Source organism: Actinia tenebrosa, unplaced genomic scaffold (assembly GCF_029948245.1).
Source record: "Actinia tenebrosa isolate PJP-AT-01 unplaced genomic scaffold, QUT_ActTen_1.0 PGA_scaffold13__45_contigs__length_12533684, whole genome shotgun sequence".
NCBI lineage: Eukaryota > Metazoa > Cnidaria > Anthozoa > Actiniaria > Actiniidae > Actinia > Actinia tenebrosa.
The window spans coordinates 4,125,500-4,141,550 of record NW_028292573.1 but is presented as its reverse complement, the minus strand read 5'-3'; the positions used below and the strand labels follow the sequence as shown (position 1 = coordinate 4,141,550).

Genomic DNA, 16,051 nt, shown 5'->3' with positions numbered 1-16,051 from the left:
TACACCTAACGAACTAAACGCCGAAAACTTTCGTCTGAATAAAGCGAACTTAATCCTGGCTTACTTGGAAGGGCAAACAAAACACTATGAAAAAGTTAGAAAAAAGTACGTTAGAGCCCGGAGTACGCTACATAAGATTGCGATAACTTCAGGATCCATATCTGTTGTGTTAACGGGCTCCGGCGTTGCTACTTCGCTTACTGGGCCGGGAATAATTGTTGGGGTTCCTTTGGCCGGCGTTGGGGCAGCCTGTGGTATCATTTCGGCTGTTGCTACGGGTATTATGAAAAAGCTATCCACGAAAATATCCAAGCATGACACGACAATAGCTCTATCTAGGGCTAAAGTAAATACTATTACCGATCTTGTCTCAAAGGCTTTGCGTGACAGAAAGATAGACGACGTAGAATTCTCGCTTATTCTGGCCGAAGAGGAAAAGTACGAGAAATTAAAGTCGGACATAAGGAATAAAAAAACAGTCGTAAAAGATCTTTCCGAGGAATCTCGCAAAAAGATTTACCAAGAAGCGAAAGAAGAGCTTCAAAGAAAGCTTGCTCAGTAAATATTTACTTTGAAAAGAGCGTGACAGGATTTCATTTGCATATTGAACGACAGTCTGGAAATTATGCGTAATATAAATTATTTGGTGAATTATTTGGCGAATTATTACGCGTAATATGAATTATTTGGCGAATTATTACGCGTAATATGAATTATTTGGCGAATTATTACGCGTAATATGAATTATTTGCATAACCTTATTTGGCAAATTATTACGCGTAATATAAATTCATCGTATGAATTACGCGTAATATGTTATTGTCGCCTCGGAATCCATCCTAACAGGGGGTGGTTGGGGTCTATTTTGTAAAATATTTCGTAAATTACGTCAGGATAATAAGGAATATCCTTATTCAGCCGACAAAACATCCACTCGGCTTTTGTCATATCAGAAACCTCAGGAATAGACTTACCGGTAATTTCAGACAAAAGATAGGGAATAGCTTTGTAATATTTCCCTAGCTTTAATTTTTTCAACGTTTTCCGTAGACTTTGTGGGGTTGGCTCTTCTAAATGGTCTATGATTTTCTTCTTTACTTCGTCGCTTAAATATACCGGATGTAAACCTTGGATATGACTCATCCAGTCCCTGAAGTATTTTATTCTCTTATATGGCGTTTTCTTACGACCTCCATTGGCGTAATATTGCTCTTTGGTAGCATTTGGTACGGCATTACGAATATTCTTACCACATTCGTAACACTGCGCTGACGTGTCGTCTTCTATTTGCATTTTCTTACCACAACACCAGAAACCCCTGGGCTTAGGTATGTTAACTTTGGATCTTAGGCAAATTATACAGAAGTCATTGGTGAACTTTTTACATTCATGCATCGTATATATATCGTACATTTTTATAAACACTTATCTTTGATTCCCAACACAGCAGCAGTAAGGACTTATCGCGCGGCTTATTCCCGCTGCCGGCGCCTTCCTTAAACCGCCTGTAAAACCCGTAAATCTTTGACATTGACCGCGAGTCCGCCTTACTGCTGCTGTACTACTACCACAGTACTCTCTGTAACTGACACTGTACTCCTTACTTTCATTCAGGAGCAATGTCGAAGCAATGATTCAAAATAGGCACCTGATTTTATGGGTCTTTCTTGGCATAGCAAGCTGGGTTAGGGTTTATGTTTTGCAGAGTATTAAGAGAGGATGTCAGCAAAAATCGACCAAAATCAAATTTTGCCGGCAACAGCCAAAACATCGAATTCGTTCATATTTTGGTATTAGGAAGACCTTGATGCGATATAAACCGTGGTATACTTCATTTGCCAAAATATCGCTTTATTTCCGAGAAAAACGAGAAAAACAAATTCGTGCATAATTGACTCTCTGAGAGAGTCAAAATATACTCCAACTTTGGGGGCCTCGCGCGCCTTTGCAAAAATATCTACAGACTCAATCTTGGGAAATTATTTGGGATAGTGTTTTAACATTAAAAAGATGGAATTTCACGGTGTTCGAATAAATTCATAGTGGCGAAAAATATTTATTCACCAGGGTACTTTGACTTCGCGTCAAAAATGAGGAATTTTCAAAAAATGATTTATCCGTGTGCTAAATAAAATAAAACGTTGATATTAAGAAATTGAAAAGCTAAAATAATGTTCTAATCGTGGGTGAAGTCATTTTTGGGGGTTTTTGTTCTGCGATGAGAAATAAAGTCTAAAAGTTACAGAAATTTTGAAGAGCTCAGACGGTCGGCCAAATCAAAGCGATTGACAAATTTGCATAACTTTTTGGATTTTTAAATCTTAATTTGGCTAAGTATCATAAAAACATCATCAGCATGCAAGTTCAATGTAATATAATGACAAATACCGCAAGAATTTCGTTTTTACATTTGATTTTACCTAGAATTTAACAACAATTTATGCCCGGGAACTTCTGTTTACAATCATTTAGTGACTGAGCGGCAGGGCTGAAATGTGTAACGCGACAGATTTAGTTTTTGCAATTTAAAAATAAAGTCTTTTTCTTTTCAATTTCAGAGAAATAAAAGTATTTATTTGTTTGTTTGTCTCTTTAATTTTTCAAGAGAAATCGAAAAATGATTCAACCCCCGTTTCAATGACTTTTTTCGAGTGGGAAATTGATTACAATACAAAAACTAACTTCAGGGGAGACTTTGATAGATGACTGACACATGAAATTAAATTGCCGCAATTCTTTTGTATAATGCCGCAAACAACATCCATTCTTCAGTCATTAACGCTTTTATCCACGTTATGATTTGCTAACTTTATTTCCATGGAAGTTTGTTGCTCCTTTAAATCGATTATTGGTGGATTATGTGGTTATAGCAGAAAAGATAGGACGCAAGATGCTCTCGTTGTTCCCTTGCTTTCATGCACTAAGGATATAGCTCGACACAAGACTTTGTTTGGTTTCTCTGGATTTGAAAGTGAATTCGATTTGATTCTTGGTCGTGCAGGACAGTTCAGACGACCAAAAGAAATAAATGATTGGACGATATGTCCCCATCATCGCTCAATTCTTGGACTAGGGTGGACAAGGGGCTCTAGTACTAGATGTAGAGTTCCCGCATCGATCTCAAATCATGGCCAATCAAAATCGAAGTGGCCAAAGAGCGACAAGGGCATTGGAAAAGACGAGTCGGAATTGATATTCAAGAAAACAGGAACTTTTATTCCATCTGGAGCAGGCAACGTTTTTGCATGCTTATGATTTCTTCTCAAAACGCATGTTTCTATATCAGTCCCGTTAGCAGGGCCGTAACTAAGGGGGGGAGGGTGCAGGGTGCACGTGCGCCCCCCCCCCCCCCCCAAATAAAAGGTTAAGGTCCGCTCATCCATCTCCTTTTTTTTCTTTTTTTTTTTTTTTTTTGTGGTTCTGCTTTCTTCTGGTTACCTTTTTATTATTATTTTATTTTTATTATTTATTTTTGTTCTGCTTTCTTAAAAGAAACGATCAATGGTCCGATTTTCATGCACCCTCCCTGTAAAAGTTCTGGTTACGGCCCTGGAAGTAGTATTTTAAGTCGTAGTGTGCATTGTTTGGCAGGTATCTGCGTGAGTTGCAGGAAAAAAATAAGAGAGATGGTCAGTAATATTGACACACAGAAATCTAGAAGTTCGTTTGTAGATGAGGAATGCATTGACGCGGAAACAGAGACACTCGAAAAACTAAAGCATTTGAGAATAGAGGTAGGTCTGCCAATCTAAGCCTTTATTTAAAAAGGTGCTAAAATAATCCAATCCATCCTTCTCATTCCATCTATTGTATATCCAACCAACCATCCATCTATCCAATCTCATTCCATCCATTCTTCTATATCTTCTATATTCCTTTTATATTCCATCCATTCTTCTATATCCCATCTATTCCATTCCCTTCATCACATTCCAGTCTATCCATCCATTTCAGCCAATCCTCCATACATCCATCCCTCCATCCAACCGTCTATCTCAGACCCGCATCAAGGAACGCAGCAAGGCCCACAGCTTAGAAATATGGGAAGGGGAGAGGGGGGGAGGGGGGGGGGGAAGGTGGGAGACAAAACAACTTTTTTTCCGGAAGACCATAATATACTCGCCTAATATACTCAACTTTGCCTTGTACCTTTTTTTTAAAAAATAGAAGAAGCTGAGTGGGGGGTGGACCTGAATTTATCACATTCCATGCACCCTTATTCCAATTTATTCATACACCCACTTAAAAAATATAAAGATTTATATTTCTTTTCCCGGTTTTAGGAAAAGAGGAGTAAAGAGCAAAACGAAGAAGAAGAAAAAGAAGAGGAGGTGTTCTTTAAACAGCCATTACCTTTAAGTCCAACAAATATTTCAATGTCTTCTACGTGGACGAATACGCCAGTGAGTCAATATCACGAAGAGGACATTTCTAGTGTAACTGTTGACGGTTCTTTTCTTTTCGATTTGTCACCAAGAGAAAAACTCAATGCTTATTTAGCATCAAGAGATGTTAGTCCTGTCCGCTTTGTGCTAGCAACCCCATGGGACGAGGCATCTGAACGCTCGAGACGTTATTACAAAAGAAAAGGAAAACAAGTGGTTGCTTCATGCTTAGAGGAAGTTGCTCCTGGGCAGTCCGACAAGATCTTTGATTCTTTAGCAAAATCCAATCTTAAACATGGCGATACTACTTTTGATTTTTCATTGATGGAAGCCCTTTGTGAATGTTACAATAATGCCAATCATTGGAGCACTAGAAGACAGATCCTCTCCCTTATGGCAGATAAAGTAAGCTTCAATGATTTAAAGAGATGGATACCCGACATATCGATGTACCGCCTTAAAATAGCACGGCATCATCGTTTACTTCATGGTCGAGGTTCTGTTCTCTCGCCCGTAAAGAATACGCGCATGTATATAAAACCCGAGAAACTAGAGCACTTTTTGACATTCATTACGAGCTCTCACATAGTTCAAGATTTACCTTTCGGAGAAAGAGTACTCAAGTTGTCGTCAGGCTGTGAGCTAAAAGTTCCAAATGTGGTTCGAACTCTCATACCGGAACAAATAATACGTCAATACCAAAGTTACTGCTCGGAAACAGGTTTTGACCCAGTAAGCCGTAGCACATTGCTCAGGATCCTCAGTGCCTGCTCTGCGTCCGTCCGCAAATCCCTTCAAGGGCTGGACTATTTTTCAGCAAATGGAGCCCAGTCCTTTGATGATCTAGAAGACGTGGTGGAGACACTTGGGGATAGTTATGGAAAGGGACTAACGTGGGCGAACATGACTAATGAAAAGCTAAAACAAGCGAAACGATACCTTAAAAGCGATTATAAGGTAAAACTGAATTTTAAAACTCAAGTATTAAAGCTAACACCACAACAAACACAAGAAAACTGACAAGACAAAAAACAAACAAACAAACAAACAAACAAAAAATGAAAAAAGAAAGACAAGAAGTTAATGCATTTTCCTCCTCCTGACGACTATCTTTTTATTTTATTTTAGGTGCATGTTTCAAAAAACTCGGTGGTTGCCGATCACTGCAGAGTGTTCGCTCTCAGTTCCCCTGACGACCCCTGCTTCGAAAAGTGTTGTGATCACGAACATAATCTAAAATGTGATAGATGCAGCATCTTCCCTAGTGCTCTTGAAGAAATACGTTCAGCCATTAAAGGCGTTGACTGCTCATTAGAAGAAAGAGAAGAGATGGAGTATACCATAGATCAATCCGCTCAAAATATCGATGCGTGGAAAGCTCATCTTCTTCGAACCATCAACCAGGATACCGCAAAACATGAAATATTGAAAAATATGGATGATCAATCAGTGGTTCTTGTATCTGATTGGGCCATGAAATTCGTACCGCGAAAGTTTCGCGAAAGCCAAAGAGATTGGTTTGGAAAGCGCGGGATTTCCTGGCACCTTACAGTTGCTGTAACGAAACCAAAGGATAATGACATAAACATGTTGACTTTTGTTCATGTTTTTGAAAGCTGTACTCAGGATAGTCCCACAGTCTTGGCTATTTTCGATGATGTCCTCCAGCAACTCAAGAGTATTTTATCAAGTGTAAAGTTTTGTAGCGGACATCTTCTTTCGTTCAGTGGGGACATCTAATTCAGTAATGGGTACACAACGCAAAACGCTCGTCGATTATATCAGCGTTTTAATTCTCGATAATCTTGATGTTCTTCAGTTATTTCATTCACAATAGACAGATTTATAATTACGAGGTTCACATATGGTGTACGTATTACGATCGTCTTGCTGCCTGTCCCCGCTTACATCCCATAATTTCAACTTATGAATATTAATAACCTACGCTAATTAGGAAATCAAATAGTTGTCGTCTACATTACTGGCCCCAAATGAGGCATTTCTTATGGATCATTTCTTAAATCATTGTCCTGACGACAATAACAAATTAATTTGGTTTCATAGCACAATTATCAATTAACTCAACAATGTTCTTGTGTAATTCGCTAACAGTGCTTCCTTGATTCTTGAGGCTTTAATCAACTCCTTCCAGCAAGCACAATTTGTGAATGGGACGGACCAACTCTGTCTTAGACGTCTTGACTCTTGCGGAGCGTACAAGTCCCTCCCTTGCCTTGTAAACTTCTAGTACACATGCCAGAGGCCACTGGCCCCGTTTAACGGTCTCGTCCACCACCAAAACAACATCACCTTTCGCTAGGTTCCTTTGTGGGGAGATCCATTTCTGCCTCAATTGTAAAGTTGGTAGGTACTCTTTGAGCCAACGGCGCCAGAACAGATTGGCTAGATATTGACACTGTCTCCATCGACGTCTGCCATAGTTATCAGAAGCCGTGAATACACCTAGAGGCATACTCGCTCCTGGACGCAGTAACAGGATATGGTTAGGCGTTAAAGGGGAGTCGTCCTTGGGATCATCACTGCAAGTTGTCAACGGCCTACTGTTAAGAATGGCCTCCACTTGCGTCATTAAAGTCAACAGGACTTCGTCTGTAGTAACTTGCTCCCTCAACAGGGCCCTTAAAATGGACCTTACAGATCTTATGATTCTCTCCCATATTCCACCCATGCTGCTGGCTCCTGGGGGATTAAACTTCCAGACGATTTCTCTCTGTTTTAGGAAACTCTCGATCTTCTGAACATTCCATTCTTGTAAAGATTTGCGTAGCTCTCTCTCACCACCCTTATAGTTAGTACCATTGTCGCTTCTGATTTCGATGGGTCTTCCTCTGCGATTCATGAACCGCTGCAACGCATTGATGAAGGAATCTGCTTCCAAGCTATGAGCAACCTCTAGATGTACGGCTCGTGATGTTAAACAAGTGAAAATGCATCCGTACCGTTTCTCTGTGCTCCGACCTCTTTTCACTAAGAATGGACCAAAGAAGTCTGTTCCAACAAATGAAAATGGTGGTTCGTCAGGGGTGAGCCTGTCAACTGGCAAGTTTGCCATCTGTTGGGATATAGGCGGGGCCTTACGTCTTCGGCAGTCAAAGCATGTCGTCAGCACACGTCTAATTAGGGATCTTGCGCTTACTATCCAATATCGCTGTCTTACAAGGGCCAGTAGGTGTTCTCTTCCAGCGTGGCCGTACAGTTGGTGATAATGTCTAATAACAAGCTCGCAGACAGGGTGGTTCTTCGGTAGAATTGGTGGATGTTTGGCTGCATCAGAAATTGGGGCGTTCTCTAAGCGGCCTCCAACTAATAAAACTCCTCCTTTAAGCACGGGGGCTAGCTTGAAAATGCAACTTGCCTTTGGTAGGGGTTTCTCTCTTGTGGAAACTTTGACTTTCGACTTCTCAATCTGTTTGCTCAAGATATTCACTTCCCTTGTGAAGCCTTGGCCTTGTACATCCTTGATAATCGCAACTTCTGCTTCTCGAATCTCTTTCACAGTTATTCTTCCTCTTGTAGCAGGCTTAACTTCAATATCATGCTTTGAACTTCTTAACTTGTTTACGAAGTAGTTTCTGAATCTCAGCATCCAGGCAATGGCCACCTTTAAGCGATACCAATCAGAGTAATGCTCGTACATTCGTTGCAGGAAGTTCTTTGAGTCCCTTTGCTGTGCCATATAGACCTGTCTCTCTCTCTTCACTTCTGGGTCGTCACTTGGTACCTCAGATATCTTGAGAACTGGTGCTGGCCACGAATCTTGGCCTTTCCATAAAAACTCAGGGCCGCACAACCATCGCCTTCCTTCGTCTCCTGTAATTTTCTCCGCGGTCAAACCTCTGGACGCATCATCCGCAGGATTGTCTTTGGTATTCACATATCTCCACTGCTTGGGGGTAGAAAATTCGTGAATGATAGCAATCCGATGTGCCACGAAGATGTTGAATCGTCTTGAGAAGTTGTTGATGTATTGAAGCACTGTTGTAGAGTCAGTCCAGAACGTCGACTCAGTCAGCGGCAGATCTAGCTCGGCTGTTAACATCTTATCAATTTTGACTGCTACAACGGCCGCCGATAGTTCTAAGCGAGGAATGGTCACTGGTTTTACAGGAGCGAGCCTTGACTTCCCGTTCAGGAACGAACAATGTACTTCCCCATTAATGTCAACCATCCGCAGGTACGATACGGTGCCATAAGCTGACTGGGAAGCATCTGCGAAATGGTGCAATTCATAGGTGACGATGTCTCCAAGGTCAGGTGACTTCAAGCATCTCGGTAGCTTCATATTTGACAGTCTTGGTAGGTCTTCTAGCCATCTCTTCCACTCAACGAGGTTATGTTCAGGGATTGGGTCATCCCATTTTAGTTGCTGTCTACAAAGTTCTTGCAAGATTAGCTTGGCTAACAGGACGAATGGAGCAGCGATACCCAATGGATCATAGCCAGGACTCGTTATGGATAACATCCCACGTCTTGTAAGAGACCTTTCCTTTACCTGTGTCTTAAATCCGATGCAATCTTTCTCGACATTCCATTCAACTCCTAAGGCTCTTTCCGTCGGAAATCGTTCAAAGTCTAGTTCCTTTACAGCCTTAGCTCTTTCAGATTCAGGTATCGACTTGAGGACTTCTTTACTATTGCTCATCCACTTTGTGAGACGAAATCCTCCTCGTCGTAGCAGTTCAGTCACTTCAGATGCAGTTCGTATAGCGCCTTCAACAGTACTTGTCGACTTCAGCATATCATCCACATAGAAGTTCCTATGCACGATGTTCACAATCTCATCATTAAATTCGGTTTGATTGTCGTCAGCTGTTTTTCTGAGTGCAAAATTCGCACAACTTGGCGAAGACGTTGCACCGAAAATGTGGACTAGCATTTGAAAATTTGCTGGCTGTTGACTAAGATCTCCATCAGGCCACCAAAGGAATCTAAGCATGTCACAGTCCTTGGGCTCAACCTTGACTTGCAAAAACATAGCTTCGATATCTGCTGCTAGTGCTATGGGCTCTTCGCGAAATCTAGTAAGGACGCCTACGAGATTGTTCGTTTGATCAGGTCCTTGCAATAGTTGGTCATTTAATGACATGCCTTTCCATTTGGCGGCGCAGTCGAATACCACGCGTAGCTTCTTGGGGGTAATCACAGCATGGTGGGGTAGGTACCACACTCTCTTCTGGTCAAAATTCTCGTTGGGAAGGCGACGGGCATAGCCCTTAGTCAGATGGTCATCTATAACTTCTTTGTATTTCTCATAAAGTCCAGGATCGTTCAGGAATCTTTGTTTTAATGTTGCAAGTCTAAACTCAGCCATCGGTCGATTGTTCAATGTACAATAACTGCTGTTTCTCCACGGCAGGGCCATTTGGTAGTGACCCTCAGATAAAACCGTGCTTTCCTGCATGATAGACAACGCTCTTTTATCTTCTGCTGACATGCATTCTTCGGAACTTAGTACTGCATCTCCGAAATCGGTCCTCCAGAATCTTTCAACTTGAGCCTTAAGCTCATCACCATGGGAAGATATGTAGTGTGCGTTCAAGCTTTGTTGATGCCTAGACTCAGTCATCGGTCCTACGATGGTCCATCCAAGGAGTGTCTTGACCGCATACGGTTCCTTCCGTTGTCCTCGTTTCTCTTCTAACGCCCAAAAGGCTTCAGGCGTATCATTGCCGATGAGTAAAGTAACTTCATCAGTGTCTATTTCAGGTATTTGTATTTCTGCTAGATGTGGCCACCTACGAATGTCTTCATCTCTGGGTGCACCTTCTGTAGTGATGTGCAATTTTTTGACTGTCCATACGGTCGGTATCTCGACGACATTGTCTGAGTCAAGAGCTGTAACTTCCAAACTCGCGGTTAATCCCTTTCGCTGAACGTTTGCCTTTTCGATAGTTGTCAACGAGAATGTTCGTTCGGCGCCTTCGATTCCCAGCTGTTCTATTAGGCGTTTCTCGCACAATGTCGTGTCGGATCCTTGGTCCAAAAGAGCGTAGGTGACAACAGATCTCTGACCTTTCTTTCCACGAACCTTTACGGGCACGATTGGAAGACATACTCTTTTCTCCTTGGCAAGAACATCGACGCTGTTTACGCTATCAGCCTTGACGACATTATAATTTTTAGCACTGTTCGTATTGTTACTTGAATCCTGGCTCGGCTGTTGATTAAGGTTAGAGCTGTTCGGTGGATGCAGCAACGTGTGGTGTTTTCCCTCACAGGAATCCACTTCACACTGTTTTTTCTGATAGCAATTCTTTGCTCTATGTCCTCGCTTAAGGCAGTTGTCACATAACCCTTTGTCTCGAACAAACTTCATTCTTTCACCTTGCGTCTTCTTCTTAAATTCATCGCAGCTTGTGAGAAGATGTGCTTGGGCACAAAGACCACACTTTACCTGGTCGTTTAAAGTATATGCGGCCCTCGAAGCTAATTGTGAATCCTTTGTTGTTGCCGTCACTTTCGGCGTTTCTGCTTGGTGTGTCGCTAGGGTGGTAGCTCTTGGCGGCCTTGGCGTGTTCTGAAACGGTTTACTTCGGGGTCGCATTCTGTCCCTGGACGTGTCCTTTGAGTCCATAATCTGTCCGAAAACAGGATCATTTGCGGCCTTTGCTCTCTCAGACAAAAATTCGGACATATGGTCTATGCTGGGTTTTCCTCCTCCGCTTCGTATCACTCTAGCCTTCTCGAGCCACCTAGCCTTTAGGTGGACAGGGAAACGTTCTGCTATTTTCTTCAAGTTGTCAGCATTGTTCAAGTCGTCATAATATCCAACGGCACGTAGAGTTAATTCACAGTCCTTTAACTTATCGGCGAAAACTTGCAGGCCTTGTCTATCAGACGCCCTCAGCGGGGGTCCCTCAGTTACAAGATCAATGTAGGCCGTGGCTATGACATAAGGTTCGCCGAATCTTTCAAGCAATAACGTTCGTGCTGTGAGGTAGCCGTCGGTAGAGTCCAATACTACACAGTTCTTGATCACTTCTTTCGCCTTGCCCGTACAATATTGCAGTAAATAATTCAATCGTTCTCCGTTATCCTCAGTCTTTGCTTCAATGTTCTGTTCGTAGTTGCGAATAAACCTCCAGTAGTGTAATGGGTTTCCATCAAAGGTTAATAGCTCTGGTTTAGGAAGCATTAAAGCGTTGGTCATGGCGCTGGTGATCCTTTCTTGCTGCTTTATCAGTTGACTGAGGACCTTCTCATGGACTGCTGGCTTAGGTGGTTCATCGTTATTGGCAGTGTCGCTTAGACGGTTATCATAATCAGCGACGTAGAACTCGGGTGTGTTCAGGTCCAGCCATGCCTGTGGTGTCGGTGCATGTGCAGCATGAACAAACTTCGGTTTGGGCTTCCTGTGTACTACATCAGGCCATTCTGTCGTCGTAAACGGGTTACTTGAGCTTCCCCTTGTCGGTGTTGCTAACGAACTGCCAGGCGTCTGGGCCATCGGGGCTGCGAATGGGTTAGTGGAGATCGGTGTTATCGGAGTTGCAAACGGGTTCACAGGGAGGCGCTGTCTAAAGTCTGCAACTCTAGTCGATTCCTTTGGGGCACTTCTTGGTGTGGAGCCAAAGGGGTTTGAACCAGGTAACACGTCGTCGTCGTCGTCGTAAAAATTGTATAGCTCAACTCGTTCGGCCCTTTCATAGATTTTTAGTTCAGTGTTTCTTTGTTCCATTTCGTGTTGAGCTTTTAGTAATGTGTGTCGACGTTTTATTTTATTGACTTGAATTGCCTCCTCTAACCGCAATTTCATCGTCATCTCTTCAATTCTTTCTTGCAATTCTTGCTCTTCCTTCAACTGTCTAATCTTAAGCTCGGCAACAGCTTGATCTGCCCTCGCTTTCAACTTTAACTTCGTTGCTGTACTTGATTGGGAACTTTCGTTAGAGCCTGCTTGGCTACTAGAATCGCAGGGTTCGACAAGAGGCAGATCAAAGTCAATGAACGGTCTTTTGTTCCGGTGGGTCCACGCATCAATTTCTCCCTCAATGTCTTTTTTAGCTTCTAGCTCTCTACTGTAAATGCCTTCAGCTTCTTCAATATCCAACTGTTCCTTCAAGCATTCTAAGTGCTGTTGACAACACCGTTCGAAGTTATCAAATGTGTTCAATATTTTCTGCCTTATCCTCAGAACGGTATCAATATCATTGAAATTCTCTGATTTCATCACTTCTTTTATATTTCGATAATTCTTTGTCAATTGGCCAATATATCCCGATCTTGAGCGTCTTAGAGCTTCAGCTCTCTCTTCTCTCACTCCGTCACAACTTTCACGATCAGCGGGCTTCTTGCGTCTTGCCGGCGGGCTTCCTGTGTCATCATCCATCGCTGCACATGGAAATTCGAGGAATTCACAAGCCGTACGATTCTTGTAAACACTCTTCGGAGATGAAATAAACGCTGGATAACTGCAGAATCAAGCTTAATAAATGTCCATCAGTCGGTGAATGACATATGTGAACAATAATGTAGCGGACATCTTCTTTCGTTCAGTGGGGACATCTAATTCAGTAATGGGTACACAACGCAAAACGCTCGTCGATTATATCAGCGTTTTAATTCTCGATAATCTTGATGTTCTTCAGTTATTTCATTCACAATAGACAGATTTATAATTACGAGGTTCACATATGGTGTACGTATTACGATCGTCTTGCTGCCTGTCCCCGCTTACATCCCATAATTTCAACTTATGAATATTAATAACCTACGCTAATTAGGAAATCAAATAGTTGTCGTCTACAAGTTTGTCTACATGAAACAAGATAACGCTGGATGCTATCATTCGGCACCAACTATGCTTGCTATAAAGCACATTGCTACGAAACACGGAATCTGCCTTTCTCGGATCGACTTTTCGGATCCACAAGGAGGGAAAGGCGCATGTGATCGAAAGGCCGCGAACATCAAAAATCACATGAAAAGATATTTGGACTCAGGCCATGATATCGAAACAGCCAAACAAATGAAACAAGCAATTGAGTCATCTGGAGGCATACCGGGCGTAACAGTGACTTTGTGTGGCCCACAATCTACATCAGGCTTCAAATCTGTCAAATTTGATGGAATTAGCTATATTAACAATATCCAATACAGCGAAGAGGGAATGAAAATGTGGAGAGCCTATGAGATTGGTCCTGGGAAATCCATCAATTGGAATGACCTAAGTCTCCCAACCGGCATACCCAAACTAAACAAAACGTCGGATGATAATAGCAACAAAATCTTATTTGTTCCTGTAAAACCCCGAAAAGGCCCAAAAAGTTCAAAATTAGAGAGCAAAGATGATGCCAGTGACGATGATGATGAAGGTAATAGCATTGATGATTGTTATGATAATGATGATGACAATGATGATGGCGATGCTGGTGGTAATGCTGATTGTGGCAAAGGCGACGCTGAGGATCTACAGGCAGATGCTGATAAAAAGCTGTTCTGTTGTCCAGAGGAGGGCTGTACAAAGTCGTTTCAGCGGGTATTCTTCACTTGAAAAACATCTGGACATTGGAAAACACAAGTATTCCCTTGAACTTCAGACATTTTATGACAAATCAATGATAGGTTACGCCTCAAAACTCGAAAAGGGGATGAGTGAAGTTCCAACATTCCCTCAGCCAGACACGCTTGAATCAGAAAATAGTATGGCAGATTCAGTACTTCCGATGGGTTGGGCCTTGAAGTCTACAGGAAAGAGGAAAAGGTTTACTGAAACCCAAAAAAACTATCTCATGGAAGTCTTTAAAAATGGTGAATTAACTGGGCAAAAAGCAGATCCACGAACTGTATCTAAGTCAATGAGAAAAGCCAAAAATGCTGATGGCTCTTGCATGTTCCGGAAAGAGGATTTTCTATCTTCTCAGCAAATTTCAAATTTTTTTTCTCGCTTAGCAAAAGCAAAAAATCTAGACTCTTATGAAAAAGATGTAATGGGAGGAAATGTTGGAGAAATTGTGAACAGAGATGTGCAAGAACTGACGGATGAAGTGATGAATGCAATTACTCTTCAACACCCAATAATGTATCACACTTACGACATCTGCAAAATGTCTTCACAATCAAAACTTCCAAGATTCTCTATTGCCATGCTGAAAGATATTTGTGCTGCTTTCGAACTTGATATATCCAGTATTACAGTCAATCTCAAAATGCCGTACATCGATATTCTCAATGAACTTGTCAGGCAATGTAGTTGTGCAAGCAGTACATAAAACTATAGTCCAGCCTTGTAGCCGGTTTATTTCGAAAGCAGGTATAGTCCGCGCTTTAGAAGTCGAATCAATTATATGGTTACTTAATTGTCGTATACTTAACTATGATATGCCTGGTTGAATCAGATTTCTGTGATTGCTGTATTTATATATACAAATACAGCAATATGTAGAGACTTTAACTAAAATAATGATAAATCAAGTTTTTTCTAGTATACTCGATAAGAGTATTGCTTGAAAAAATATAGGCAGATGATAGTGACAAAATTGCTGCAAACGTCAATTTTTTCCGATTGATAAAACAACGGTTAAAGTCTGTTGTGAAGAATTATTCAACTCGGAACTTGTCTCAGATCTAGGACTGGGACTATGCGTTTAGGATTATGATCACAAGCCGGTTGAATCCGATTTAAACGGTTTGATTGCCTTCGATCTCTCATTCAGATTCTCACTCGAAAAAAGTCGATTTAAAGAGACAAACAAACAAATAAATACTTTTATTTCTCTGAAATTGAAAAGAAAAAGACTTTATTTTTAAATTGCAAAAACTAAATCTGTCGCGTTACACATTTCAGCCCTGCCGCTCAGTCACTAAATGATTGTAAACAGAAGTTCCCGGGCATAAATTGTTGTTAAATTCTAGGTAAAATCAAATGTAAAAACGAAATTCTTGCGGTATTTGTCATTATATTACATTGAACTTGCATGCTGATGATGTTTTTATGATACTTAGCCAAATTAAGATTTAAAAATCCAAAAAGTTATGCAAATTTGTCAATCGCTTTGATTTGGCCGACTGTCTGAGCTCTTCAAAATTTCTGTAACTTTTAGACTTTATTTCTCATCGCAGAACAAAAACCCCCAAAAATGACTTCACCCACGATTAGAACATTATTTTAGCTTTTCAATTTCTTAATATCAACGTTTTATTTTATTTAGCACACGGATAAATCATTTTTTGAAAATTCCTCATTTTTGACGCGAAGTCAAAGTACCCTGGTGAATAAATATTTTTCGCCACTATGAATTTATTCGAACACCGTGAAATTCCATCTTTTTAATGTTAAAACACTATCCCAAATAATTTCCCAAGATTGAGTCTGTAGATATTTTTGCAAAGGCGCGCGAGGCCCCCAAAGTTGGAGTATATTTTGACTCTCTCAGAGAGTCAATTATGCACGAATTTGTTTTTCTCGTTTTTCTCGGAAATAAAGCGATATTTTGGCAAATGAAGTATACCACGGTTTATATCGCATCAAGGTCTTCCTAATACCAAAATATGAGCGAATTCGATTTTTCGGCTGTTGCCGGCGTATGGTCGATTTTTGCTGACATCCTCTCTTAATTGTTCAGCTCCATGTATCCAAGTATTGTTAGCACGAGCCTTGTACTGAAACCTTTGTACATGACAAGCAAAGCATATCTCGGAAGTGG

The 16,051-nt window shown here is 41.3% G+C and overlaps 2 protein-coding genes and 1 long non-coding RNA gene across 3 annotated transcripts; 2 read left to right on the top strand and 1 right to left on the bottom strand.

The window, feature by feature from the left end:
* The first annotated feature begins 747 nt into the window (after window positions 1-747).
* Window positions 748-2,581, top strand: LOC148911655 (uncharacterized). Its single transcript, XR_016119621.1, has 2 exons — window positions 748-1,328; window positions 1,615-2,581. It is a non-coding gene; the product is annotated as an uncharacterized LOC148911655 (long non-coding RNA).
* An 891-nt stretch (window positions 2,582-3,472) lies between these two features.
* LOC148911653 (uncharacterized) lies at window positions 3,473-15,284 on the top strand. Its single transcript, XM_089028932.1, has 3 exons — window positions 3,473-3,734; window positions 4,284-5,342; window positions 5,514-15,284. The coding sequence occupies exons 1-3, from the start codon at window positions 3,516-3,518 to the stop codon at window positions 6,123-6,125; spliced, it is 1,890 nt and encodes a 629-aa protein (XP_088885058.1). The 5' UTR covers window positions 3,473-3,515; the 3' UTR covers window positions 6,126-15,284.
* Window positions 6,520-12,735, bottom strand: LOC148911654 (uncharacterized). The gene has a single exon (XM_089029199.1). It carries the CDS (start codon window positions 12,733-12,735, stop codon window positions 6,520-6,522), a length of 6,216 nt encoding a protein of 2,071 aa, XP_088885325.1.
* Window positions 15,285-16,051: the final 767 nt, after the last annotated feature.

Excerpts from the sequence above, each read along its gene's own strand:
- LOC148911653 (XM_089028932.1), top strand. The coding sequence starts at position 3,516 with ATGCACCCTCCCTGTAAAAGTTCTGGTTACGGCCCTGGAAGTAGTATT. Across the intron at positions 3,735-4,283 it reads TAAAGCATTTGAGAATAGAG|GAAAAGAGGAGTAAAGAGCA; the intron begins GTAGGTCTGCCA and ends TCCCGGTTTTAG. Across the intron at positions 5,343-5,513 it reads ACCTTAAAAGCGATTATAAG|GTGCATGTTTCAAAAAACTC; the intron begins GTAAAACTGAAT and ends ATTTTATTTTAG.
- LOC148911654 (XM_089029199.1), bottom strand. The coding sequence starts at position 12,735 with ATGGATGATGACACAGGAAGCCCGCCGGCAAGACGCAAGAAGCCCGCT.